Here is a 26,845-nt window from a genome sequence, read left to right on the forward strand (position 1 = left end):
TGGCCACTGTTGCTGGAAACATCTGCAATATGGGGCCACTTTCTTTTCTTCCCAGACCGTAAATTTCATTCCAGCACAGCAGGTTAGATTAAAAAAAAAAAAAATCAGCTGCGAGCCGGACAAAATGTTTTACGCAAAATATCAAATAAATAATGAAATCCGCTATATTCGTTAACCTTACGTAATATTAATCGGACTCAATCAATATTACATCCACAGAGTTATATTTTGGGGGTATTTTACCTTACGTGATGCTCACATTTGACCTTTTATTTTTCCAAGTACCGGTACGTAAACACACCACAGACGAATCAGCGTCGGGATCTCGCCGTATCCTAGCAACCACCTACGCCTGCGATGGAGTTGTCGCCGTGGAGAGCGAATCCCAGACCTCCTGGACTCCCTACTACCTACTGCAGTCAGCAATTTTGGGACAAGTTTAAACACATGCAGACTAAACTGGTCTGAGACTCTATATTGACCCCTTGGGGTGAGTGAATGGTGTGTGTCCTGTCCCGGTGTCCTCATGGTGGCCTGTCCCGGTGACCTGTCCCGCTTTGTTCCTGACTAGGACAGCCTAACAGAAGGTTACCAAAGTATTCTGTGCAGCGTCTGACTTAATTTAAAACCTTTTTTGTTACTGTGGCAGAAGAAAAAGAGGATTAAGAGGAGAAAAAAGAAGAAGAGCATTGACATTCAGTAATGGGGATAAATACCATTTGGGCTCCTTGAATGGTAGCTTTAGAACATTCCAAATCCACTCTTTTATTAGACAAACATTAACTTTGCTGAAGTGGTAGCTGTCATTAAAGCCAAACTCTTCATTCTGGGAGACTTTGTTGCGCATTTTAAACAGTTACTCATTAAAACGGTCACATGAAGGGGAAAAAAAGCCTGAATGGATTTTATTTATTAATTTATTCGCGACTGTCGCCCACATGGTCATGTTAGTGTAAATAACACCTTCTCCCGCTGATTCTGGAACGGTTCAGACTTTACGAGCTATAAATAGGCAAAACGGCAGAGAAATTTAATCTAGGCCAGCGAGTGTTTTGAATTCAGAAGCATTTCTCAGCCCGTTAACAGCTTTCTTTCTTCTTTTTTTTAAATCACGTGGTGGCAAAACTCTGTCTTCAACTTTACATTATTGGTTTATGTCTCCCTCTGAAGCCGTTTCATCAGTATGAAGAACTGTTCAGGTCAGGAAAAGGAGCACACAGTGAGTTTATGGCACACACACACAGTTACCTGAGTGGATGACTGATTCCTGCTCAAGATGAATATTTCTGTTATTTATTTTCCCACACTGTTGTTATAACCACACCACTCCTGTTGAAGAGTTACCAGGGCAACAGCTAAGCTTTGGTTATAACTGTGTGTCAAGTCCATAACCAGTTAACATACTGGAAATCGAAATTTGTGGTCCCAGAAGTTCAGTCTTGTACCAGAAAGGTGTCAAATCCAACAACATCCTCGGTGACCGGTGGCCCCTCCTCAGGAGAACTCCAGAACGGTTCCTGTTTGCTCCTCTTCAGAACACAAACTCAAAATTCTCTCTGAAACGGTTCTTGCAATTGTTGTTGTTGGTAATAACATATTTAGAGAGACACTTTTAACAAGATTAAAGGATGACAAGGGAGAGATGAAGGTACTTTTTAGCTTGTGCAGGACGGGTTGAGCGCCCCCTACTGGAAGATTTGTTTAACACCCACACCAATTGAGTTTACATCAATTTAAAAAAGAAACAACAAGTTTCCTGTTCCTTTTATATTCATTATCAAAATGCAGACTTACACTATCTATAAACAAATATTTAATGAATAACAAAATGGCGGCAGTGAACAGTTACACACATTACTCTGTCGTTTTCAAAAGACAAACTTCTACATTCCTATTGAATCCTGAGTCCACCTACACCATAGTGGGACACAAACACAGCTCTAAAGCTATAAATACGATTCACAGGTTTTTGGCAAACTACCCATCGCACTAGCGGCTTGTTGGCATCAGCTGCTCTATATGACAATAAACTATTGTAACATCCATTTCCAACAAAATGGAAAAGAAAACTGGCCTGCAGATATAAAAACAGCTTGACAGGCAGCTCAGTTTGCTGGAGTTTAAGGCTCCGAAGCACTGCAACGCCGGCATGGCTAATTAGCTCCACACCACAACTATTGTACGGATGGGTGACAGGGGTCCTTGAGAGCCGCACTAATTTAACAAGCCTCCATTCAGTCAGGCACTCGTTTAGACAGCCAAGAGGCTCCTTGGAGGCGCAGTCCTTGGAACAACAATGCAGCGAAGGACCATTTTAGCGACTAAAAGGACAGGGTGGTTCTTCACAGTCATTTATCCATTGTTCTGCTGGCTTCTGGTAATGGATTTAAGACAGAGGGCACGATGACGCTTGATCCTCAAGTGTCAGCGTTCGTCCAACGGTGACATCAAGGCATCACGGTCCCTTGTGATAGAGATCGGGTCATCTCTGTGTGAACAAAGTAGGTCTTAAGCTCCCCTTTGCCTTTCACGTTGATGATGCCGCGACATGAGCACAGGTACCCGAGGGAACTTAAGATTCGACTTGTCTCCTCTGTCACCTGTGGAGAAATCCACATGAGTGCACCTACCGAGAGTCAATGCCGTCCCCCTGTATCTTTATTACACACCTGTATTTTCCCCAACACCCCGGTGGTCTCCATTCGGCTGGCCACGTTCACGCTGTTGCCCCAGATGTCGTACTGGGGCTTCTGTGCGCCGATCACACCCGCGATCACTGGCCCATGGTTTATCCCTGACAGGAAGTGGCAAATCACACCTCACTCTCAATAAAAGTCAGAGTCGGCTGCTTTAACTCGCAAATACCGAATGTTCTCACCAATCCTGAGCCTGAAGTCGTTGAAGGAGTGCTTGTTGATGACGTCAAGCTTCCCCACGAGTGCGAAAGCGAACTCCACCATCGTGCCAATGTGCATGTACTGTCTGTCATGTTCCTGAGGGACGTGCAGAAATGAGCCCCATCCGACCCACGTGCTCACCTTGTTATTAACTTTACAGTTGTTATAACTAAATGGTGTGGCTGTGAATGGATTTATCGTAAAAAATAAAGTGTGAGGAATGAAAAGTGTTTATCGACATGCCTCTTGTTGCAAAAATACCCCCCAAACCCCCACCCAAAGGTCTACCTGAGCACAGTCTGGTCCAGGGGTCACGTTGAGCCCAGTCGCGGCCATATAGGTGCTGCCGATGGTCTTGATCTTCTCCACCCCGCTGAATTTAGGTTTGGACAGCAGCTGAGGGCAAATGAAACAAATGCCGTTAAACTAAAGAGACAGAATGCTCAATTTCAGGACCCAAATAATTTAATGTATGATAATGTGTCAAATATATAACGACTTGTTTGATGAGGATATGAGGATATGCTTGTTGTTTAGTAAAGTAATGATACTTAAAGATTTCACGTGATTACAGAACTGTGCATGATTTATGATTTGATGATTTAACAAAATCCAGCAGGGATTTATTGGGTTAAAACAGTGAAATGATCTCAGCTACCTCATCAAAGTCCGCTATGATCTCATTGAGCAGACGGAGACACTCCAGTCCTTCCTTATTGACATCGGACTCTGTGTAAAACTCTTTAAAATCCGGGATGGAGGCGAACATCACACACACCGACTCGTAGGACTGGTGATAAAGGTCCTGATAACAAACAACAGGGAGATAACAGCAGGGCGCGTTGTAGCGAAGGAAAGCAAAGGTCTGCGGCTTCGGAAGAACTCGAGAAGATCTATGAACTGAACGGTGACACTGAGTCTAAAAATACATACGACGAAAGTTTAATCATCTCTGCGAGGGGGTCACTGCAGCAGGGAAAAAGTAATTGGATTCAGAGAGTGAAACAGATGTAAGAATAGAGGAAATGAGGGTAGAGAGTGCAACCAAAGGTTTACAGCACTGGAGAGGGTTACAGAGATGAGCAGTGAGTGGAAAGTATGCTCGGGAAACAGGCGGAACCGTGCGTGGGGGTGACGTCATGCATCAGCAGACAGTCGACGGGCCATAGACAGACAAAGAAAAATCGCTGGAATGCACCTCGTTCTTCCAGTTGCGGCCCAGAAAGTGCTCGGCCACGTGGGCGGGTAGGACGTTTTCCAGCAGGACCCGGTTGAGGTTCTCCATGGTTTCGATCTCCTCGCACTCCCTCTTGAACTTGTCCCGCCACAGGAAGTCCAACCGACAGTAATACTCATTCTGTTACAGGAGGACACGGAGTAAAGGGTCAGTCACAGAGAGCTGAGGTGTTCAGGACGCAACCTATAGCCCTGTGCATTAAAACTATATATACAGGGCTTTAAAAACACACATCAGTGTCTTGAAATCTATCCCAAATGTGCAGGGATCCAGGGGTGGTCATGTGACCACGCCATTATGTTGGCATGTATTCTTCTGGGCTGCCGCTACCTGTGCGTGCATATTGATGGGAGCGCTATATTCCGTGCATGTGCTTTGCTTCCTACGTGATGAATGTGTGCGATTAATATCATTGCCCTAGAGATTACCAAAGCCATGCCATGGGTTAAGCAGCGCAGCCTCTCACATTCTGTGCTGTATTGTCGAAAAGCTGAGGTGCAAAGAGAAATAATTTGGAGCATTTGTGCGGTGCATAAATTGTGCACTTCAACTTTGAGCACTTGTTTGGAGAGGGAGGGGAGCAGAAAGTGGGCCGGAGGAAACACGGCTCATTCAGATGCTGTTTAAAAAAAACAAACAGTACAGAAGCCTCCGGAATCCATCTCAGGTTTGTTCTTCAGGGAACGTTAGCGGCGGCCTGCTTTTCCTAAAACGGTTTCTCCCCCCCGTGCATTTCTTAAAATGCAGCCGCCAAGGTCAAAGATAGGTTGCACGTAAATATAGCAGGCTGAACTGGTGTAAGATGGAGTCTTCCAACTGTGCGGCTCACTCTGCCTTTGACGATAATTGATAAATTAATTTCCACCCATCAGCGTCGGGGCGAAGATTCGATGAGACTGTAATAAGAGCGCAGCTGACAGTAACAATATGACAGTAACAAGTTTACTGCTGCTGTTATGTTTCAAGAACACCTCCCCCCGGCCTCCCTTCACTTGGTAATGACCCAGAATGAGACTGATAGCAGAGCCCCACTTTCACCAGCAGATTCTCCTGGGGGAGTGTTCTGTCCCCAACATCTGCTTTGGGGCTCAGATGATGAATGGGAGCCCCCTAAAAACAGAAAAGGCACCAGATCTGTGTCAGTGGGGATGAAGAGGGGAGGGTGGACAGAGAAGAGACGGAGGAGGCGCCCCAGCTGACGAAGATGACCCGGTTCTACTGTAGAGTGCCTCAGCCACCCAACCAAGCTTACACTGATGTTCAAAAGAATATACAGTATTATTTTTGTAGGATGGGAGAAAACATGGTGGAAAATAAAATATGCCGCAGTACAAAGGCTGCCACCGACCTGTCGGGCCAGTACCAGCAGAGTGATGAAGAAGATGAAGAGATTCACCGAGCCCATCGTCTTCAGATCCTTCAGCACTCCGGGTCTGCGTGGAGAAAGGCGAGATCACGCAGACGCAGTCAGAGAACTAATTTATTCTGGTTTTACTGTCCAGGATGATTTTAAATGTGGAAAGTTTTTCTTTTACAGCCTCATTTGGGCCTTAATGCAGAGTTGGTCGTGCTGAGCTATTTTTCAAGGTAATATAGTGTGAATTGGTGGGTCCTGCCTGGAAACAAACTTGAAACTATTCTCACGTCCAGCACTTTGCCGACGGAACAGAAATACCAAGATAAAAAACTTTTTTTTTCTTTTTTCTTCAGGCGCTGCAGAATTTTTTCACATAATGGGATTTTTTGCCCCTTTTCCCCAACACTTGCTGTCAGTCACAGGCATTGAATGAATTCAGCTCCACTCTGAGGCGTCTCGCTCTGCCACTCCATCGGCCTCCCCTCAGCAGCGCACGTCACAAAGGCTCCGCCTACCTCGGGTCCGCGGCCTTGACCTTAATTCAAACTAGCAACCGTTGTGCAGATACCTGTCCAGCGCCTCCGCGGGGTAGAGCGCTTTGCTGAAGTCGTCCAGCAACGAGGAGTGTGTGTAGAGGATGATGACGTTGTAAATCACCACGGCGACCAGCATCACCACCATCTTCAGCTCGTAGTTGATCCTCAGGAACACTGAGCACGACACCAGGCCCAATATACAGCAGTAGATGAAGTACTGGAGATGATGAACAGTGTACAGAACAATTAAATACCCTTATCCGAGTGTTCTACTTAGTATAACTATTTAAATAAAATCCCCAAAGACCAATATTGGAACTTCTCATAACCCCTCGACCTATGCAAATATTCATGTTCAAATACATTAATTGCCAGGAAATTACTGGCAAGTGTATTTAATGAGATACTTTGGCGGTTTTAATAAGTAATTTAAATAATTTTCAATAACTGCCGTCACTATTTTATTCATGTATGAGCTCTGGGCTCGTTGGAGCCCTGCTGTGTCTTTGAGCTTCATGAATTCTTAAACACAGCACATCTGTTATTCATTAATGTCTAAAATAAAATTTGGATCCTGTTGAGGATACTTCGTTCAGCTGTATTGATGCAAAGCCTCACAATTAACCGGGTTTCGTGGGTTTACGAGTGTTTATATGACACATAAGTATTCATTTCTGCACTCACGGGCAGGTAAAACTTGATTTCTGCCGTGTTTTCATCCTCGTAGTCCAACAGGCTGGTGTTCGTTAGATTCGTAGGGGGAGTAGATATCAGGACCTCAGGTGGGAACGCTGTCAGGACCTCGGTCGTAGGTCCTCCGGGATCCTCCACGAAAAACTAGCAAACAAAAACCAGATTTTTAACAGCTCCGGGCAACAGCCTTATTTTTGACTTCCTCCTCACCATATTTAGGACCGCCATCACCAATATGAGGGCCGTGGTCGTCATGGTGAGGACCAGCCGCAGCCAGGGGTTATTGGTGACTATAATGGGGGAAGACGTAGGGAACCAGGCGAGGGGGCAAAAGGACCTTTTCCATCCCTGCTGAGGATGCAACATTGCAGAATGAGACAGGAAAAGGAGAAAGGAGGGGGAAGAAAATGCACATAATGATGCTATAAAAAACAGAGATGGACCTAATTGGTGTATAAATATGATGTACGGTTGAGAGTTCAAGGGATGGGGAAGGTTTATCGGTAACTCTTTATCACTGTGTCACACCTATTGGTAGATAAAACACTCTCAGGAGGCCATAAAATGGCTCTTAGGAAGGAAATCAGTTATTGATTACCCAGTAAACCCTTGCGACATGTGTCTGCCAGTGGCAGAAAGCAGAGGGATGATGAAGGATGGAAGGAAGATGCTCTCTAAACCTCATCTGTCTTTGTGAAACAACCAAACTCTGATGAGGTGCGCCGCAGCTCTGTGTTCCAGTGGTGTGCACCCGGAGCCTAATCACCTATAATGACTGCATTTACTCTTCGCTGTGACCATCCTTCTGTGTTCCACCTCCGTTATCTGATGTCCCCTGTGCTTCAGTAAATTGATATATGAACTCTCGTTGTCATGTTGTGAAGAAAGGCCAGAACACAACATGTGTTCTGCTCTGTATATATTGTTACTAACACAATAAATATACTGTAAAATCCACAGCCTGAGATTCTTTTCAGTCACACCTCCCTGTATGGAAAATAAAGTACTCACTCGGGGACCCCTGGTTACTTATTTATATGATACGTGTGAGATCTCGTCTTACTGTCTACCTGAGGAATCCAATGAAACCCACCAGAATGTGATCGACGAAGCAAAGGAGCAGGATCAGAGCCAGCAGAATGAATGCCAGGCCAAAGGAGATCCCTAGCACAGCAGTTCTACAACACACACACACACACACACACACACACACACACACAAAAGGAAGCATGTAAATCTTCTCACCACGTTGGCCCTCTGCCACGCAAGGCAATAAATGTAATGAACGCTCAAATGTATTCGACCGGTAATCTCTTTACATTAAGCCAGCATAACTATGCATTGTGGGCTGGGGGGTGGGGGGGGCTGTTTCATAATGCAGTTTGCTCATTTCACACAAAAACGCAGCGCGGAGGGTTGAATTTTTTGCCAATGTCACGTCTAAACGAAAGCTGCGACGGAGGAACGACACAAAAAGGGAGAGGGACGTGTTTTAGATAATCAATGTCCTCTCAGATGCTGAATTACACCTTTGCCTCCCAGAGGCAGCAAATTAGCATAATTGCACCCCAGAGACAGCGCACGCTGATCATAGACGCGCAACCCCGTTCGATCGTCTCTCTTGGCGTTCTTGCCTTTCGCGACCCGCCACCTACTTAACGCCACCGCGGCCCCATTGACGAGCCAGCTGGTGTCAAGTGCTTTTTGCAGGTCGCTGTGCAGGTAGAGCGCTCCGAGAGTAGAGGTGCTCCACAGTCTAAATGTGGTCGTGATTGGGTGCAGACTTACTTGGGCAAGACGAGGACCTGCACGATGAATATGCAGCAGAATATGAGGCAGGCGCAGGTGACGTAGTACTTGAATGCCGGGAGCGTTGTTGATCTGTACTGTTGGGGAAAAAGAGGAGAAGCTGGTAAAAGGCTGCAAGAGTTTGAGGTTGTGACGTGACTATAGGCGATCTATACGGCTGTGAGGACTTCCTAATGACTCCTGTCTGACAGCTATACAGTCCCATTGATTCACGACCCGAAACAATGCGATTTAGTGATTTGTATGCGCTGGCTTACCTCTTTTTCCAGCGCTTTGTTGTGAAAGAACAATGAGATCCTCTGGATGTCCTCTGATTTAAGCCACTGTCTAAGTGCAGGAGAGGGAAAACAAAGAACTAGTCAAATCTGGTCTGGTCTGACCACAATTTTGTATGTCGAAAGTGAAAGAAATGCAGCTTATTCATGTGCAAATTGTAGCTATACAGCACTGCTGGAATATATGTGTTTCCATTGAGTTAATTGATGCAATTGATGTGTCCATCAAATCACAAAACCAGTTGCCTGGCAGCAAGTTTTTAAATAGATGGAAGGAAAATCTCGAGGAGAAAATTGCCTTTTGATGCAAAACGGCGTTCTGAAACATGAATTTAAAGTTTTAACAGCTTGGGATGGAAGAGTTTAGGGCCAGACTCACTTCTGGGAGTTGATGCCATCAATGGTGCGAATCATCCGCTCATTGAGTTCCTCCTCAAACCTCCTCCTTTGCGATTTGGACCTGAAGCGGAGAGGCAGCGGAGGACAGACGCACGTGGGTCAGTGCGAAGAGACGCTGAATCTGCAGCCACCGCGGCGTCCAAACTCACCTTTCTCTCCTCTGGAAGTGGTACTGACCCATTGGCACATCCTTGGAAAGGCAACAGATCATTCAGAAACCTGCCTGGCCGTGCAGGTGTGTGTTCTCTTTGCGTTACACTGACCGTGGTGTTGATCTTGCCATTATCGGTGGTCATGCTGTCCCGATGGTGCAGGTTGGCGAAAGGCTTGGCGGCGCCCCAGGACTCCAGGTAGCGGGTCATTCGGACCGACGCCCTCATCTTCCCGCTGTCCAGAGACGGCCGAGAGCGCAAACACAGCAGAGGGCTGTGCCTCTCTGTCTGGAAAGACAATAATAGGGCAAAACTAAGGACAATAATTTATGTATTCACACGACAACAGTGAACCAGGTGTTGAGTTCCGGTAAGAGACCGCTGAGTTTCTAAATCTTTGATTTTTGGTGCTAAACCCACTCTCTAAATCAGAGTGATTTAACGTCCATCTCAGCTCAATTTAGCTGGAAACATCAACCTCGCAATAACTGAAAGTACCATTATTATTTACAAAGGCTGTACAATTTATCATAAAGTAGTTAAAAGCTCAGAATGTCTGAGCGATAAATCCAAGTGCAGGAGGCTGCACCTATTTAATAAAGTATGTGACAAGAAAACATAATGATGAAGCACTCTGGTGCCGCAGAGATGCTCTGGGCCTAAGAAGACATGTTTTTTTTGTCCACAGAGCTTTGAATAGTCACGTTTGTCAACATAAATATTGTGGGAAACTTTGTGGGGAAAACAAAGGGACACGAGTCTGTCGCACGTGTTCAGCGGCTGATAATCGACCGACCGAAAGCGCCGCGCCCTGCACAGACGTGGTCAGCGACGCCGGTGTTGGTTTCCCGTCGCCCCCCTTGAATCTGACAGTTGACACTCAGCGATAATGACAGTGGACGTGGCGCCTCCTGTGACCCGAGCTCCGCGTTTGGCCTTTATGGACGCGGGGCATTGTTGAAAATGTCACTGAGCACCTGCAGCCTTTTCCAAAACATCTGATCAAAAACAAGAAATAAAGGATATGGATCCGTATCTCCGCACCTCTGCAGCCTCCATCCGGAGCCAAACGCACCCTGTGTTTGTTTTTAACAAGTACAAAAGGATGAACCCCATATTCTCCACTGTCTCAGGCAAAGGTGTTTAATCTCAAAAGGATCCCAATTTAATCACCTAGATGTTCATTTCACATCTACAGTAAGAATGTTGGTTTGGTTAATTACACCGGAGTTGTACGGAGCAAAAGTAAATTAGGTCCCTCTATTCAATGCAGCTTAGCCTTCGTGAATGGAAAGGAGGGAAAACAACAACTACAACAGAAAAGGATCCTTGCAGATCATTCCCTGCTGAAAGCATTGTGGTCGCGGCATGAATTTACTGTATTTTCCTGCAAGATTCAGAAACGGAGCCACTAATCCTTGACCTCGGAGGAGAGAACTGCAAAGGCGGAGAGAAGCCAAACAAAACAGGGCTGTTTTGGAGGAATCAACGTTGAAAATAACGCTGAAAATCTGGCCGTAATTCTTCTGAGCAGAGATGCTCCCGAGACCCTCGAGCGCCCCCGAAGTGCAAGCGAACGCTGAACGTGCAGGAAGCCTGGGGGAGGTCTTATGGCAGATATTTTCAGAGATGGATGCATCTTAGCCAAGCGATGGAGAGGATTACAGGGAAGCAGAGGATGGTTAAGGATGATTTTAGGTTTCCCGAGGCAAGAAAAACACTGACTGGCTCCCGATGCCATCCTACTTAGAGATGCTCATAAAAGAGGCAGATGTTTTTAACATCCTTTACCGGCCGCTCGTGTCCCCGTTTGACCAGGCGTTAAGGTGGTTCTGCAGACTGACCAAACGCTGGGAGAACCTGTTGACACGGATGGAACTGTTGAGCTGCCTATTCCAGGCAGAAGGAGTGGGATATGCTGTTATTTGCTTATTTTTTTATTTATTTGAAACCTGACCTGCCCACTGAAAGACTGCTAAATCAGTGCTGCTGAAAATATGTTGCACTGCATCATCATCTAAAACAGGACATGTCCAAAACATATTCTATTGTGAGAAGTTTCTGCTGCGGTGGTGCGGCTGTTTCAAGGAGGATATTAAAAATCTTCCCACAGCTACAATTGGGATCCCCCCCTCCCCCCCACCACCACCACCACCAGGGAACCAACCCAGTTCCCAGTGAGGGACTTGTTGGGTTGTAAAATCTTGCCTCACCTTAGGGTTAACGACCAGGAAGGTGACCACCCTGTGTTCTTTCAGGTAGCTGTCTCGGCTCTGTCCGTCTCCAGGCTCCACCTTGTACGAGCCGTTCAGATGTTCCAGCGTCACTGAGGAGATGTGGACCCTCCTGGAGGGACAAAGAGAGGATGGAGAGGTTCCTAAATTGCCATCACACGGGCCGGAAACAGATGGGATTCCTTTCATTTGGCTACAGCCTTTCAGCAGGCCGAAGTGGAGACAAACCATTAGCATCCCACTGAGAGAATGCGGGGAGCTTATTTTCAGTGAAGCACACACGTAATGACCTGCCAATTTCTCCTTATTTGCCGCAGCGATAGAACGGCAGACCCGAAGGCTGCATAACAGCCGTGGAGGTAATGGGTCAAAGGAGCTTTCTGGAATCTGGCCTGACCACAGAACTGCCCGGGCCACTGTAACGATGCAGAAAATGAGTCCAGCTCCAGCTCACAGCTCAGCACGATAATCAGAAAACCTTTATCGCCACGTTACCGCGGCGTTATAAAATGGGGAAATTAAGACCAAGCGGACCTGAATCTGGAGGTAAAGGCACTGTCGGGACTCACTGGTGTCTGATTTACAGCTTGCAAATGAGAACTTCATTTAATGTTAAATGTTGAGCGAGCAGGCGGCGCTAGTCAACTACGACAGTGCACTTCCTGCCAGGTTTGCAGGACGCAGCCGTACCCGGGAACGCCTCCTGCCTCCATGTGGTTGGCCAGCGTCACGTCGTGCGACCACACGTCGTACTGCCACTTGCGAAGGCCGATCACGCCGCACAGGACGTTGCCGGAATGGACGCCGACACGCATGTTGATGTCGACTCCGGTGGCATCCCGGACCTTTCTGTGGGGGGGTTGGGGGAGGGGCCACACAGTAGAGGGTTGATTTACAAGGGGCGCTTGGTCATTTTGGAATATTTTAATAGTGCGTGCCACTGTCATCCATCGTTAGCTTGTTTTTGAAGAGACACTCGCTAAAGCACAGAGTGAGAAGAACACAACAACAGACGGCTTCTCATCGTCTACTTGCGATTAAAGGTCAGCGGTGGCAAGTAAACATATCACTCTATGAAACGGATGTGTGTACATCCAGTGTGTGAGTTTCACACATGGGAGACATGGCGAGAGAGAGAGAGAGAGAGAGAGAGAGAGAGGGGCTAAAAGAGAGAATTCAGTTCAGTTTGTCCACTTCATCTGTGTGCCAGGTGTGTGTGTGTGTGTGTGTGTGTGTGTGTGTGTGTTTGAACTAAGCGAAGGAAAAGAAACATCTCTGGTATTCTTTTACTTGATAGCCTCACACATATCCAATCCCATCTTCACACAGTTCCTGGCGTGGTGGGGCAGGGACTCCGGCAGACCAGACACGCAGTAGTAACAATCTCCCAGGATCTTGATGCGCATGCACTCGTTTTCCTTAACGAGGAGGTCAGAAAATAGAAAAGGGGTGAGTGTACATTTGTCCTGAAGCGCCAACATGTTCTGGTACGTGATCTCACCTCCTCACACAGCCACATCCATGAAACCCAAAATCATACACCCACGCAGCTAACGCATTAGTTCTTTTCCCTCTTGTGGGATGCGCAGCGGCTCTTTGCCACGTTGGTTTATGTAACGGCGGCTCCGTCAGGCGGAAGGGCAGAGCTGCCGGGCGAAAAAGCCGAGAGAGGGTGACTCAACTGTTTACACCTGCAGCGGAGGACCCACGGGACCAGGAGACCGGCCCACACTGCGAAACCCGCAGCTGTAAACGAGAACAGCGCTCTGGGAAGGTGCGGAACCAAGGCCGGCACTGGCCACGGGGCACGCCATGCCGTTATTTAAAGGCCAGGCATCATATGATAGAAGGCAGAACAGAGGCTCGGCACATTGGCTTGGTTATTTCTTGGTCATTCTCTAATATCTGAAGTTTCTATTGGAGGAAATGCGACTTTTTTGTCATCGCATCAACCTGATGTTTTTCTCTGATATTTGACTCCCTGAAAACCTGCATGTCACGCAAAATGTGCCAAATTCTTTAATATATCATAAAAAAATCCACTTTTTCTGAGGTAATACTGCTACATGTAAATTTACAGTTTGTACATGGCACATACGTATGCACTATTTACACATTTATTAGAAAACAGATATATTATTATTAAAAAAATGCATTAATTAGTGACTTGTAACAAGGCCCATGGTCTTTATTACTATGTTAAATAGAGTAAAGTCTAAACCTGAGGACTGAATAAAGAACTCAGGGCAAGAACAGGGGTGGTGGTAGCTCAGTGTGTCGGGATCTGGGCTGAGAAGTGGAAGGTTCGAGCCCCAGTACAGACAAAACATGGAAGGTGTTCTGGTAGTAGGGGTAGGTGCAGGAACACCTTCAGAGCACTGCCGAGGTCCCTTTGAGCAAGGTCCCGAACCCACATATGCCACTGCAATGAAGTGGCGACTCATCCAGGGGTGGACCCTGCCTTCGCCTATACGCCCCCTCCCCGTGCCCCCCAAGGGGTTAAAGCGGCTAAAGAGACGAGGCACAAGAACAAATGTTTCATGGAGTTACCTTTGCGATCTGGTCAAACTTCCCGAAGAGTTCGTTCAGCGTGTGGACCAGTTCACCGGGAGAGCAGTCGCTGGCCAGCCTGGTGAATCCCACAATGTCGGCGTACAGAATACTGCACAGGAGCAGAGCAGAGCCTCGTCATGCAGCAAATCCTCATGCAGAAGGTGAGACTTGGTTAAATCGCTTCAATCCAATTTTGAAAACATTCTTTCCGTGCGTCTCTTAATGGTTAACAGACACTTAAATAGCAATGAGATGCAGCAGTTTTCCTTAAATCTGAGGTGGAATCTGGGGCAGAGCTGGTGCAGATTTGCCAAACGTCTTCGTGAATAACTTTCAAGTCATTTTTGCCGCGCTCGTTACTGCCGGAGCTCCCAGGGGGAAACACGAAGCCACCTTTTCATAGATGTCAGGTCTTTTATTATCGGGAATTTGCCCTCTTTGCTCGAACCCACTGAGTGAGAATTTATTACTGGAAAGATAATAGGAAGATTTATGCACGCAGACACACACATGCGCGCACACACACACACCTGGGACCTGTGCAAGATCGCATGAATATTGTTTTCCCTGTGAAGCGTCGGCCTGATTACTAACAGGTTTTTAAAGAGCTTCTCGAGGTTAGCTGGGATTTGTGAGCCCTACAAAGGTGGAGAACGCCATCAGCAGTAGAGGACGTGGACTCCTCTGCGCTTGGCGAAATGACCTCGGAGCGCAATCGAGGCGGATTAACTCTGAATTGAGTTGAATGAAGCACTGGAAAAAGAATGGGAGTATGCAGAGAGTATAGACAAAGAGGAGACGACGAGAAAAGCACTCGAGCAATCCAAACGCGACAGCGGGTAGAGAGGACGGCGGGAAAAAATGGGGGCGATAAAACACCGAGGTGAGAGGAGAAAATAACCTTAATTATGCTGGAGTGTGGCTAACGGGGGATAATGCAGCCTACCTGACATTGGTGTGTCGCTGCACGTACAGGTTGTGGAAGTTGTTGGTGCTCTCGGTTCGACCAAAGTTGGGGCCCTGCAGCCTCTGGATGATCTCGGCCTTCATCACCCGGGCTATGTGAGCCGGCAGTAAGGACAGCAGCAGACGCTCCTGGACAAAAGGACGCGCTTTTATGTCTCTGGGTGCAGGTTTTGCATCAAGCTATTGACTCTTTGCAGCAGCGACTTGATTTCAGATGCAGCCGGTGACAGGCTGACGCGCATTCCCTCCAGACCGCTTCAAACAACACGTGTTTTTGGGTAATGGAGTCAGTTGTCAGGGAGCACGAAAAGAGAAGGGGGAAGTGGGAAGGTAACGAAGGTCATCAGCTGCGTTGTCGATTTTTACAGGCTGTAATTTATCACCGCATTCAGATTTAGAATGAAGGCTTGTTTGAGGTAGTTTTGGCGCATGTGTGTGTTTGTGTGAGTGCATATCAGACTGAGCGGATGGCGGCCCGAGGGGGTGTGACTCATAAATGCGACTGACAGCAGAGAGGGTCATTACATTGTTCACACACCGCGGGCTCATTTCCTAAAACACGGCTGCAAATTAAGTAGAGGCAAGAGTAGGGGGCTAAAAATAGACTCCCCCCCTCCAACCACCACCACCACCACCACCTGCATTCAGGGTTTTTCACGCTGGGGGAAACATGAACAGCTCTCAGCCTGCAGAAACGTAGCTTTGCTAAACACTAACTAAAGGGTTTTCTTTTTTTTCAGCTGTGGAGAAAAATACACCACCAAATACATCACAACACACAAGCAGAGCCCTACAATTACTGCAGAGATGGCTATTAATTTTTAATTTCATGTGTCATTTCCTTGGTTGTGTAGATCGCTAATGCCAGGTTAGATGCTAATGTCAAGCAAATGTCACCGCATGTCTCTTGACACAGCTGACTGACCGTCTGCACACAGTTGACAAAACTGCAAATATTCTCATAATTACACTAAACGGAACCATTCGGGGATGGAGTGGTTACGATGTTTTAAATGGTTGCAAAGAACAATACACTCAGCAGCGAAAGGCGTAAAATAGAAAGAACGCAATCCTTGACATTTGACGGCTCATTGATCCTCAATTTAATCTACTGGTAATTCACAGATTCATTATGACGAGCTCTGTTATGTCAAAGAAACTGATTTGCCTTTCATATGCTCCTAATTGTAAGTAATTTAATTATGGGATGAACTATTAATACGAGGTTTTTCATTATCCTGGTAGTGACTAATGATCGCATGGACGTGAGCAGCTTTGGGGAACGCTGATGTTCTGGTTGCTCGAACTAATCATGAACCATTTTTGCCATTATTAATGAAAACCGAAACTGTTTCTTAGAACTGCGGGTCCCGGGGGGGGAGAAGTCGTCAGCCCATCACAGGTTAACGCATATTAACTCACACACATCTCTTTAATTATTTTGCATACAAATAGACTAGCCGGTAGCCAACAAGTGGATAAGCTTATACACTTTTCTGGGGTGTGTACCTGTTGGTGCTTCTCAAACTCCAGTTTAATGGGGGACTTGATGCAGTTGCAGGTGTCTTGGTAGGTCTGCTTCAGCGCCAGGTCCATGAGGTGTTTGTGGTACGCTCCTGCCAGGTTCCCACAGATGAAGATGATGACGTTTGCAAAGATCTGCCACAAAAGCGCCGCCCATACATTCGCACAAAGGGGGGAGAAACAATAAAAAATGTCATGAGGTTCCTGATAGCCTATAGACGCAGTGTTTATTCAACATACGTCCTTCCCTGTGTGCAGTGCAACCTTGTAAAAACAGGGCACAGCGCACTCTTAACGCCACCATGTCAACCTCTAGCTCTTTAAAATGCAGCGCTGTTTATCAGTAGGTTGTCCTTGATGCTCTGTCTGTAGGCAGCAATGCACATTTTATTGGAAACCTCAGCTACGCCCACCGTTATCTGCCGTCACATATTTATACATTCCTGAATGCCAGTATTCTCCAGGCCTGTGCTGCTGTTTGCCGTCTCCATAAAAGTAATTTTTTGTTCTTTTATTTAATGAGTCGTTGCTGCTCTGATTGATGCTACGACAGAGTTTAAAGAGCAGGTTTATTAAGACATAAAAATGCCGTTTATCTGCCTCTCGAGGATTTGCCGCCACAGGACGGGTTCACCCCTTTCCAACCAAGTCCTCGTTAAAACGTCACACTTCGTCATCGATCGCGTCTGGACGCGGCGATTTAGTCGACTGGGGTCAAAATGGGAAGTCCGAGTGCGAAGCAGAGTCGCGCCGCCTGTAACTGCTGTACAAGAGGATGTTGTGCAAACTGTCGATTGCACCACCCAGGCGTTGAGGGGTGTGCTAAGAGTCGGCGGCCGTGCCACTCACCTGCCACACTAGCGGCTCCAACTCCGTGACTTTGGCGGCCAGAAAGACGCTGAGCGTGACGGTGTGCGACGTGCAGGTGACGGCGCTGGCGATGATGGCTCCTCTCATAGAGAAGGGCAGCATGGTGTAGACAACAAACACAATAAACAGGAAGAAAGACACCTGGAAACAGACACACAGTAAACAAGAGGTCAACAGCGCGTTCTGGTGCGGTTGTTTAGTGGATGCTTCCTGTGTCTCATTCATCAAAAGCTCCTAGGCTGACCTCCAGTCTGCTGTCTGCTTGCACAAACGTGCACGTGCGTGCGTTTCCCAGGCACTGCTCATTGATAAGTGGAAGCTGACCTCCTGCTTCATCCGTCCCCACTTCCTCCTCTGTCAAGTCCAACCCTTCCTGTTATGGTGGCGACCAGCACGGATCAGAGTCACTTTCAGCTGGGACGGGGATGACCTCTGACCTTCCTGCCTGTCTGTTTATTTCCCTATCTTTCAGGTTCAGAGAGCTGGCGCGCAAACCGGAATCCAGAACGACAGGTTGGGGGGAAAAATGCGAGCCTGGAAAAGTTCTGCTCAAAAACAAACAGGATAGCTAAACTATTTTAGCTCTAGAACGTGTTGTCGGAGGCTCATTTAGCTTAAGATGGGGTCTAAACCGCAACAATGGGAACCACCGGTGACTTAAGTGTACATTCACTGGCTGAATGAAATTCCCCAGGCATGAAAATGCAATCTGTATTCTCTCGCAAACACAGAAATGGTCACCGGGGTCCTGGGGATTCTAAACCCATAAGCTGCAGAGGAAAACAGCAGACAAAAAAATGTTCTTTCAGCAAAGCTGGCAGATTTGGCTGCTGAGCTTCTGGTGACAATTGCCTACGGCCCAGGGTGCTCCAGTTTGCTGCCTGCAGCCGCAGATAAAGGTTATTGCGCCTTGCATATTTACTGGTTAGATGCTTCAATCGAGGAGCAGTGTGGGTTTGACACGGACGAGCTGAAGCCTCGGTGAATGTGAGCGAACGATTGGCCGACGGATAGATCCCCAAAGGTTTCAATTCCTGCCCCGACGTGGAACTAATGGCGAGTCGTGCGGCCTGAGCAGGAAACTCCGAGCTGGTCAGCGGGAATTGAGACTGGCAGTCAATTTCAGCGGCGTGACGTGTTCCTCTGGGTCACGCGGGCAGCCAGAAGCACTCCATCTCTGCAGCGCTCCTGCCTGAATCCTAACACCCTCAATCACCTCCAGAGAGAGTGGGGTGGGGGGCGGGGGGAGGGGGGGGGGCTTTCTGCATCACCTCATTGAAGTTTCTTCCATGGCTCTTTTTCTCTCTTTTTGTTCCGAGTACTCGGCTCCGCCGCTGCATTATTTCAGCGTCGGCAACAGCGTCCGTGGCTTGCTGCTGCGTCCTTTTTTTTATTGTTTTCACAGACATAGCTGCATAGCTGTTTAGCTGCATCCTGATTCCAGGGCAGCAGGTGCGGGAGCCTTCTTCAATCTGCTGTGGACTTGTGGGAAATTAAATAAAGGCCAGGCAAACAGGGTGACGCAGCCCGCCGGTGGGAGGAAGGGCCTTAACTGACAGCGGATGATGTTGGCCCTCGCACACGGAGACAGAGGATGAGCATCAGGCAAAAAATAGAGCCGAGCTGAGAGCCCCCCGTTCCTGCACCTTCACTCTTATGGGCTGACTGCTCCATCAGACACGCTGTTCTCCCGGTAATCACAATCAATCCAGCCCACTGAGAGCAAGCTCCTGTTCCTGCTGTTTTCCTTTCAGCGTGTTTCTCAGATTTCTGCTGCTACAACCTACTTCCTGTCTCTCGGATAGATGCAGCCCTCACAGGTGGCAGAGGTAAAAATATCTCCGTAGGGGAGGAAGGGAATGGAAGGACTGAATAGGATGGGCCGGTGGAAATTTGGGCACGACGGGCTAAGCCCAGGAGGGTTGTGGCGCTCTCGACATATGAGGAGGAGGCAGGTGCAAAAGATTGGGGAGAGAAAATGGAATTTGATGAATGGAGGGCGACAGCAGAGCTCGTATGAGAAAATAGGATTCCCGAGACAGAGAGGGAGCGAAGGAGCCTGGCGCTGAAAACTAATGTGTCTGTCTGCTGATCTGCTCACCTCCAGCTCTCATCAGGCCTCATTAACACTTGTCACAAGTCATATTAATTTTGAGTGCATGCTTGTGCACGCACGCACGTACAGTGACGTGCCCTATCGATTAAAGATACATAAAGCTCTGGGGGTTTTTCGGCGTGGTAAGAAGCACATTTTGTCTTAGTCTGTATGTTTAAAAATAAAAATCTAGCTGGGTGAAAGGTGGACGGAGCTTATGGTGAAACATCCAATTGATGACATACTTACCCAAGTAAAAAAAGGTATATGTACTCATTAAAAACATGCATACACGGTATAATATATCTACCTGGTCCCAGGGGCTGAGTCTTCCTCCTGAGAACATAAACAGGTAACCCATGGTGACCAGACAAGCCCATATAAGGAGTGAAAAGAGGCGGAGCATCCGCTTGAAGACCGACTCGATGCAGACCAGGATGAAGATGGACAGGAAGAGGAAGAGGGCAGTGGGAACCGTGACCAAGAACGTCAGATGTTCCTCAGTGTTCTGGAGAGAGAGAGAGAGCGAGAGAGAGAGAGAGACTGGTTTGTTCAGGTTGAGAGTCAGCTACAACCTCTAACAGACAGACAGCACAAGAGCTTTGTCAAGGAAAACTCATGATCCCGTTTCCTCTCCCATGATGTACTGCAGCCATTATTGTTTGTTTGATGGAGCCATAAAAAAGAGGCGTGAGGACACAAGTGTCAGAGGTGCTCTGCTCAATTAAGGGGGCCGTTGTGTGAACGGGACCTCCCTGCTGACACGTGGAAGACCGCGGCTTCACTTATGTACAACGGTGGGAGGAATCAACCAGCGATCCATCTTCATTCATGTCATCTGTACAAACACATACAGTATTGTGTGTATTACTGTAGAGGACCCCATTAGGAGAGACAGACACACACACAGATGAAGGGACCACAGCAGGCTGATGGGCCTAAGCCCGGGGAATGCGCAACTGAATCACAAAGTCAGCATTTAAAAGCTTTTATCTCTCACACACACACACACACACACACACACACACACACACACACACACACACACACACACACACACACACACACACAAATAGGCACGCACCCACTCTCTCTCACACCCTTTGTTTTCAACCGGAACCCACATCAGGGCCTGTAGCCTTGTTTGATGTTCCCAGTGTGCATTCATCTCCTAAACTACGACATACACACTAAAGTGCAGCATAGCGTGCATGTCTCACATGGTAAGATACTGTCACTGCCACACTGTGAATAACCCATGATGAACCTCGTTTAGGTGCATTTATTTTCTTGGAATGCTGGAGCCTGTCACTTCATTTAGAGGAATACAGCCTGAAGAGCTCAGAGTTGGTCACACACACACACACACCACACACACACACACACAGACACAACATTCACACACACGGTCACACCTGGGGACAGTAAGGGGTCTATAATCAACCTAAAGGTCATGATTCTAGGTTGTGGATGGAATCTGCTGTACCCAGTCTAAACTTCTTGTATTCTATAATATTGAAAGCTGTTGTTATGTAAGGTCTTGTTATTTAGGGTCTTGAACCAGTAACCCTTCTCTTCTCAGCTGAGTCCCCTACAGACTGAACCACCGCCCATAGGATGTTTTTACCTAAATCATGAGGTGGCTCCTTTAAATCTTGCCAGTAAACTGATTTAAAGGTGCAGTTTATGGTTCATCCTTATCTTAATTGTGATGCATATTTCATTTAAAGACATAAATCTGGCCGTGGTTTTAAAGATTCCCTCCTATCTCGATGGTATTATCTGTTTCACACCGACTGGTGTAGATAGCACCACAAAGCACAGACTATCTCACATGGTTGTCACAGTTTCTCCCTCCCCTTGTTAAAAAATTGGCTGTTTAAAGTAATTTTCCTCCTTCTCGCCACCGCTGCATCAAACTTCTGTGACAGGATTAAAAATCTGCTGTGAAATGGGGATATTTGTAGCATTATCGGTTGAGATTTGCATTTATTCGGTGACCTTTAAGATAAATAGGAAAGGAAAATGCCTTTTATTGATGTTTCAATTATAGATCACCATCATCTTTTAAAGGAGACCGCTGACCACATGCTAATGGACGCGGACCCACAAAGCGCATTATTAAGTTATTCTGCTCCAGCAATTGAAATTACTACATTAGCAAAGCCCCTGTGGTAAGATAACACCTGTTTTTTTCAGCCAAATGAACACCAGTGTGGGCAGATAAATGTGTTTGACTCTCTTAACATGTTTTTATGTAACCAAATGGGAAGTTGACATGCCGTCCGCCTCGATTTTCTGGCCGAACCGACGGTTTAGTGACTCGAGTGGCCTGTTGAAAAGCAGCAGAAGCTCTTTGGCCAGAGCGAATGGAGGAAGAGAGCTTTTTTTCCCCCCTCTTGGCACCGTGCTGGTGTAGCAGCGGAGGTAGCGTGAGTCAGGGTCTGGAGAAAGCGTCCCTTGGGAACCGGCTGCTGACGCCAAGTCAGGTATACACGCCCGTCCTGGAGCCCAGACCGAATCCCAATGAAGGCGTGATCGCTACTGCTACACAGCAAACTGCAGAGCGGACGCGAGACCACCGCCGGTCTCTTGCACCGTTTGCATACGTAGCAAGTTCACACAAAGACGAGTGCGCGCAGGTTACCAAGAGGGGGAGATTCGCTCTTTCACTGCCTCGGTGTATCCAGAGGTACATCTGCACTTTGCACAGTTCTGATTGTAGGCAGTCTAATCCCATTAAACCCTCTTTTTGAAAGCATTTAAAGCCATTTCCCTCGACACGGCACAAAGAAAGGGAGTCGTACCCGCCTGCCATAATATACTGCATTGTCATCATTGTTATCCCGAACAATTATTTCTTTTTTTAGTCCGGTCTGGCTTATCCAGCTAGTATATTGGATGGAGGGGGGTGGGGGGTGGGTGGGAGAACTGTTGGAAAGAGCAGGAACTGAGCTGGCAATCTGATTATTGAGTGAAATGCCACAAAAACTCCAAATATGCCAGAATTTAAGATATATTTGAGGTTGTCTGCTTTTTTTTTTTAACAAATAAAACCCTATTGTCTCTGAGGTCGGCGGTGAATTGGTGGACGCTGTAATAAAACAGGTCAAAGGTGGCGACAGATCCACTAAGAGGTCATTCTCTCCAGACTCAGTGCCTCCAACAGCAATTACAGACCAATTTGTTCACTAATATAATTCAATCGGGCCTCCAGTCAGATAACGCCACTGAAATGCCACTTATCGAACCTACAACCAATGTCCCCATGTTGGGCGATAAAAACAAATACTCCCATCCAGAAAATCGAGTTTGGATTGAGGATTGATAACCATCTCCTCAAAAGATGCCGGCACTAACTGGGACTCGACACGGTGGATTTCCTGTAAAACTCACACCAATTCCCGCCTCTATGCTGATGACGTACGGCTCTTCATGCTTAACTCGTTGATCAATTTCCTATAAATAACTGAACATCAACTGCGATCAGAACGGAGCTCAGGACTTCTCGTCCTTCACTTTTTTAAATCCAACAACAAAACAGTAATTTCATGTATGCGCACACACACAAAAGAGAGGCTAAAGATCGGAGCGATGACATCAGCCTCTCACCAAATCTCTTTAAACCCCTGATAATAAACATGACAATAACCAGCCGTGTCACCTCTGACGTCGTGGTGTCACGCCTCAGCCAGCGCGGCTCAGGGGAAAGGCTGAACCGGTGACGTCACCGCGCCAATTACGTTTCATTTTCCGACCTTGCTGATGCTAAGTAACGCATTGATTATCCATTATTCCGCAAACATCCTGCGTCTGCCGCCCGGCATGTATCAGACAGTCAACGGGCTGGAACCCAATTACGTGTTAATATCAACGAGTGGTCTGAAAACGCGGAGAAAGTGGGCACAAATGATGGAGTGAAATGAGAGCTGGAGTCAGTAAATGGAAACGCACCCATGGAATCGATGAGAAACGGTAAGTGATTAAAATGATGGGAGCTTTATGGCAAATGTAGATTTCCGGTGCAACATTAGCAGGTACATTGGTCTCTTAAACTATGAATGAATACACACACACACACACACACACACACACACACACACACACACACACACACACACACACACACACACACACACACACATCATACCAACAAGTAGAATCATATATACAAAAACGCAGATAAACCTTAAAAGGAAATGAGACATTTCCTCACACACAGCACACACACACACACATTTAAAAAATGAGCACTCATGCCAACACACACACGTGCGCGCGCAGCACGATATGGGCGGGGGACAGTCGGCCCGCTCCAGCCCTGATTCGAGGGGAAAGATAAAGCCGCGCAATCATTTTGGGAGCCGTAGCGCTGCTTTGGTTGACTTTCTGACGGCTCGCTGATAACGCCAGAACACTTACAACAACATCCTCCCCCTCCCTGCGCCGCCCAGCCTCTAGCCTCCATCTCAACCTCTATTTATTCCTGTCATTCTTCTTCTCCAGGCAGAAATAATTTCTCAGGCTTTGGTGAAAAGCCACCAACGGGAGTCAGGTGTGGGATTTTTATTCGAACCTAATGGGAACGTTTAACCGGTCCAGGGCCGTGAATGGCAGGAAACTCTTATGGGAAACTGTAGCTGACCTGACAAATAACATGGACACGTGGCAAAGAAAGGAGAGGGTTTAATCGACCTCCTGGGGGCAATAAGGTTTATTGATTTGCCTCAAATAGAAGTAAAGCGATTGATTTAGGTGGAGCTTCACGGTGAACAACCCTGTTATGAAGTTTAATTGAACATTGCTGGGAGTTCTGTGACGGCAACCCGAAGCGCACTGAGCAGGCGGGGTGATAGCTACTCTAAAACACAGCCGGGAGGGAGGGGGGGGGGGGGGGGGGTCGCAGCACGCCGATGCTGGGAGGAAAGCGACGTAAATCGACAGATGATGTAGAGATCCGGAGCAAAACAATAATTTAGAAACAACAGCAGCCACAACAGTGAGTGGGCTCCCTTTTGTGCAGCTATTTCATAAGACCACAAAAAACAGCACTTGAGGAAACAATAGTCTGCGTGGCGTTGGAGTGGTTTTAGCCAAAAACAACACTTTTTAACTCGACAAAAGCACTGACGCGCGCAAGCGGGAGCTGAACTCTCATCCCGCTCTCGAACCACTCGGCAGAGCCGGTGCTGTGGTTAAAAGTGCCGCTCGACGGCCACTTGTGCACACACGTATTCACACATGTGCTTTTTCACGTTTATACAGGACCTTAATCCACTTCACACCTTAATCCACTTCATTCAGCACATTTTGTTTTTGCTGTTTTGATGAATGTTGCACAGTTACTTTTTTTTGCAGCACTCTACAGGGAAAAATTCCCTCAGTGGGTATAAAATATCTGCCTCGGCCATGATCTCTACCTCTGGACATGCTCCTTCACTCACCAGACCCGAAGCAAAGAACACGGCCAGCAGCGCCAGGCAGGTTCCCATGACGATCAGCAGCAGGAACACGATCAGTGGATGCTGCTGGCTCATCCTGTAGTAGGACTCGTACAGCCAGTCCTGGGGCTTCTCGCCCTCCGCCTCGCCCTGGAAACTGGGGAAGCCGTCCCCCAGGCCGTCGGGCCCCTCCGTGCACTCCCCGCCATCGTTCTTCTCCAGCAGGTACCGTCCACGTGTCCACAGTGCCTCCTGCCACATAGGGAGCTGCCGTTGGAAGGGTGGTCCTGCTCCGCGGCTGTGCTGAACAGGTGTGCACAAAAGCAACAAGAGATGAGGGGCCCCTTCACCCTCCTGCCTCATAAACTTCACTCCTCCTCCACCGCCTCCTCTCGTTCAGCAAAAAGTTTGATCACCTTTGTAGGACGGACGCCGAGTGAGATGATCTCAACTTCGCAGCCGCACCGGTCCGCCAAGCATCCTCTGCCGCTGTCCAGTCATGACGGGCTGGAAACCCAACTCCCCTCCACCTGTTCCTCCAGTCAGATGAGGACTTGCTGCCTTCCCGCCTGCTCCTGTCTCTCTTTCCTCCTGTCTCTCTTGTCTCTCTTTCCTCTTGTCTCTCTCTGCAGACTCTTAGCGCTCTGAACCGCGGCTGCAACGAGTCAGCATGTTACTCTGCTGAGGTGCAGATCAGGACTGAGGGAGAGAGAGAGAATGCGTGTGACTGGGAGGGAAAGGCGAGAGGAAAAGGGGGTGTGGTGGGGAGGACTGTGCATGTGCGTGCGTGCGCCTGTCAGACTGAGTGGAAATGTGAGAATGGTGATGTGTGAGAGTAGTTAATGTGAGGAGAACTGTTGTATGACTCAAGATTCTGTGTGCGTGTGTGTGTGTGTGCAAGTATGGTAGAGAGAGAAAGAGAGTGAAGGAGAGAGAGGGAGTACAGTAAAATGAGAAGCTTAGAAATGTACAAAAGAGAAAAACAGAGTGTGAAGTTGGCAGTAAAACAGGAAAGACTGTCAGCGTGTGCGTGGTTTTGTGGTTCTGTGTGTGTGTGTGTGTGTGTGTGTGTGTGAGATGGGTTGCAACAGCTGTAGTTAAGCAAGAAGAGCAACACGGTGTGTAAAAAAAAAGACAACTAAATGCCATCCAGCTGCCAGGGAAGAGATAAAGAAATGAAGGAGGAAGCCACACAGAATTGGGGGGAACAATCGTGAGGAAGAGGAAGACGACAGGAAGGATAAATCTTCAGGGGACAGAGAGTGGGAGGAAGAATGAAAGTTTGCACATGAGGCACGGTCGACCTATGATGACGAAACCTCCTTCCAGCCTTCCCTTTTTGACTCTCTCTCTTTCAACATGCTACATGTGATGTTCAAGGTCCACGCTGCCTCAAAGGTGTCAAACCGCTCGGCACGCCAATGGCCGACGCGGGCTGCGCTGCCCCTGAAAATCTGATCCTGTACGCGGAGCTGAAGGTCAGCGGGTAAACAACAGCCGCACTAGCTTCCCAGAATCCCAGAACTTCAGAAGAGAAGCAGCCCACGAGCACAAGACCGACCATTCAGAGCCAACTGGCAACGGGGCACAGATGCAGCTGGGTCAAATGTATCGCTCACTCGTCCGTTAAAGATCTAGCCTGCAGGATTTGGCACCTACTAGTGGTGGGATTACAGATTGCAGCAATTGAATATCTGTTCCCAACCTTCTTGGTTCTCTAGAGTCCAGGAGGGTACCTGAGGGGGATCTCCCAGAGAGCCCAGAGACAAAAAAGTTAATCCTGGCACCAACACGCTGCCCCCTACTG

General features: G+C 47.6%; 1 protein-coding gene across 4 annotated transcripts; it reads right to left on the reverse strand.

Annotated features, from left to right (window-relative positions):
* Nucleotides 1–1,271: 1,271 nt before the first annotated feature.
* On the reverse strand, nucleotides 1,272–25,857 carry adcy2b (adenylate cyclase 2b (brain)). 4 transcript variants are annotated; one of them, XM_057021402.1, is made up of 26 exons: nucleotides 25,455–25,857; nucleotides 25,042–25,336; nucleotides 19,908–20,105; nucleotides 17,482–17,643; nucleotides 16,618–16,767; nucleotides 15,089–15,237; nucleotides 14,140–14,251; nucleotides 12,880–13,007; nucleotides 12,280–12,438; nucleotides 11,569–11,701; nucleotides 9,467–9,643; nucleotides 9,353–9,393; nucleotides 9,184–9,264; nucleotides 8,787–8,856; nucleotides 8,509–8,606; nucleotides 7,814–7,898; nucleotides 6,931–7,071; nucleotides 6,712–6,864; nucleotides 6,060–6,244; nucleotides 5,483–5,567; nucleotides 4,096–4,254; nucleotides 3,556–3,702; nucleotides 3,186–3,293; nucleotides 2,879–2,993; nucleotides 2,670–2,794; nucleotides 1,272–2,600 (listed from the first exon to the last, which is right to left on the reverse strand). In XM_057021402.1, exons 2-26 carry the CDS (start codon nucleotides 25,297–25,299, stop codon nucleotides 2,448–2,450), a joined length of 3,372 nt encoding a protein of 1,123 aa, XP_056877382.1. In that variant the 5' UTR covers nucleotides 25,300–25,336; nucleotides 25,455–25,857; the 3' UTR covers nucleotides 1,272–2,447. The 4 variants fall into 4 exon arrangements, with proteins under 4 accessions (XP_056877382.1, XP_056877381.1, XP_056877379.1 ...); XM_057021401.1 differs by having other exon boundaries at nucleotides 25,042–25,341; XM_057021399.1 differs by having other exon boundaries at nucleotides 25,042–25,857.
* Nucleotides 25,858–26,845: the final 988 nt, after the last annotated feature.

The sequence above is a fragment of the Takifugu flavidus genome, chromosome 21 (genome assembly GCF_003711565.1).
Source record: "Takifugu flavidus isolate HTHZ2018 chromosome 21, ASM371156v2, whole genome shotgun sequence".
NCBI classification, from domain to species: Eukaryota; Metazoa; Chordata; class Actinopteri; order Tetraodontiformes; family Tetraodontidae; genus Takifugu; species Takifugu flavidus.

Bases quoted from the DNA above. Each gene is read 5' to 3' on its own strand.
- adcy2b (XM_057021399.1), bottom strand. From the start codon at position 25,401: ATGAGGCAGGAGGGTGAAGGGGCCCCTCATCTCTTGTTGCTTTTGTGC. The intron at 16,768-17,481 runs GTGAGTGGCACG...CTTTTGTGGCAG, and splicing joins TGGAGCCGCTAGTGTGGCAG to ATCTTTGCAAACGTCATCAT. The intron at 9,394-9,466 runs GTCAGTGTAACG...TGCCTTTCCAAG, and splicing joins ATGGCAAGATCAACACCACG to GATGTGCCAATGGGTCAGTA.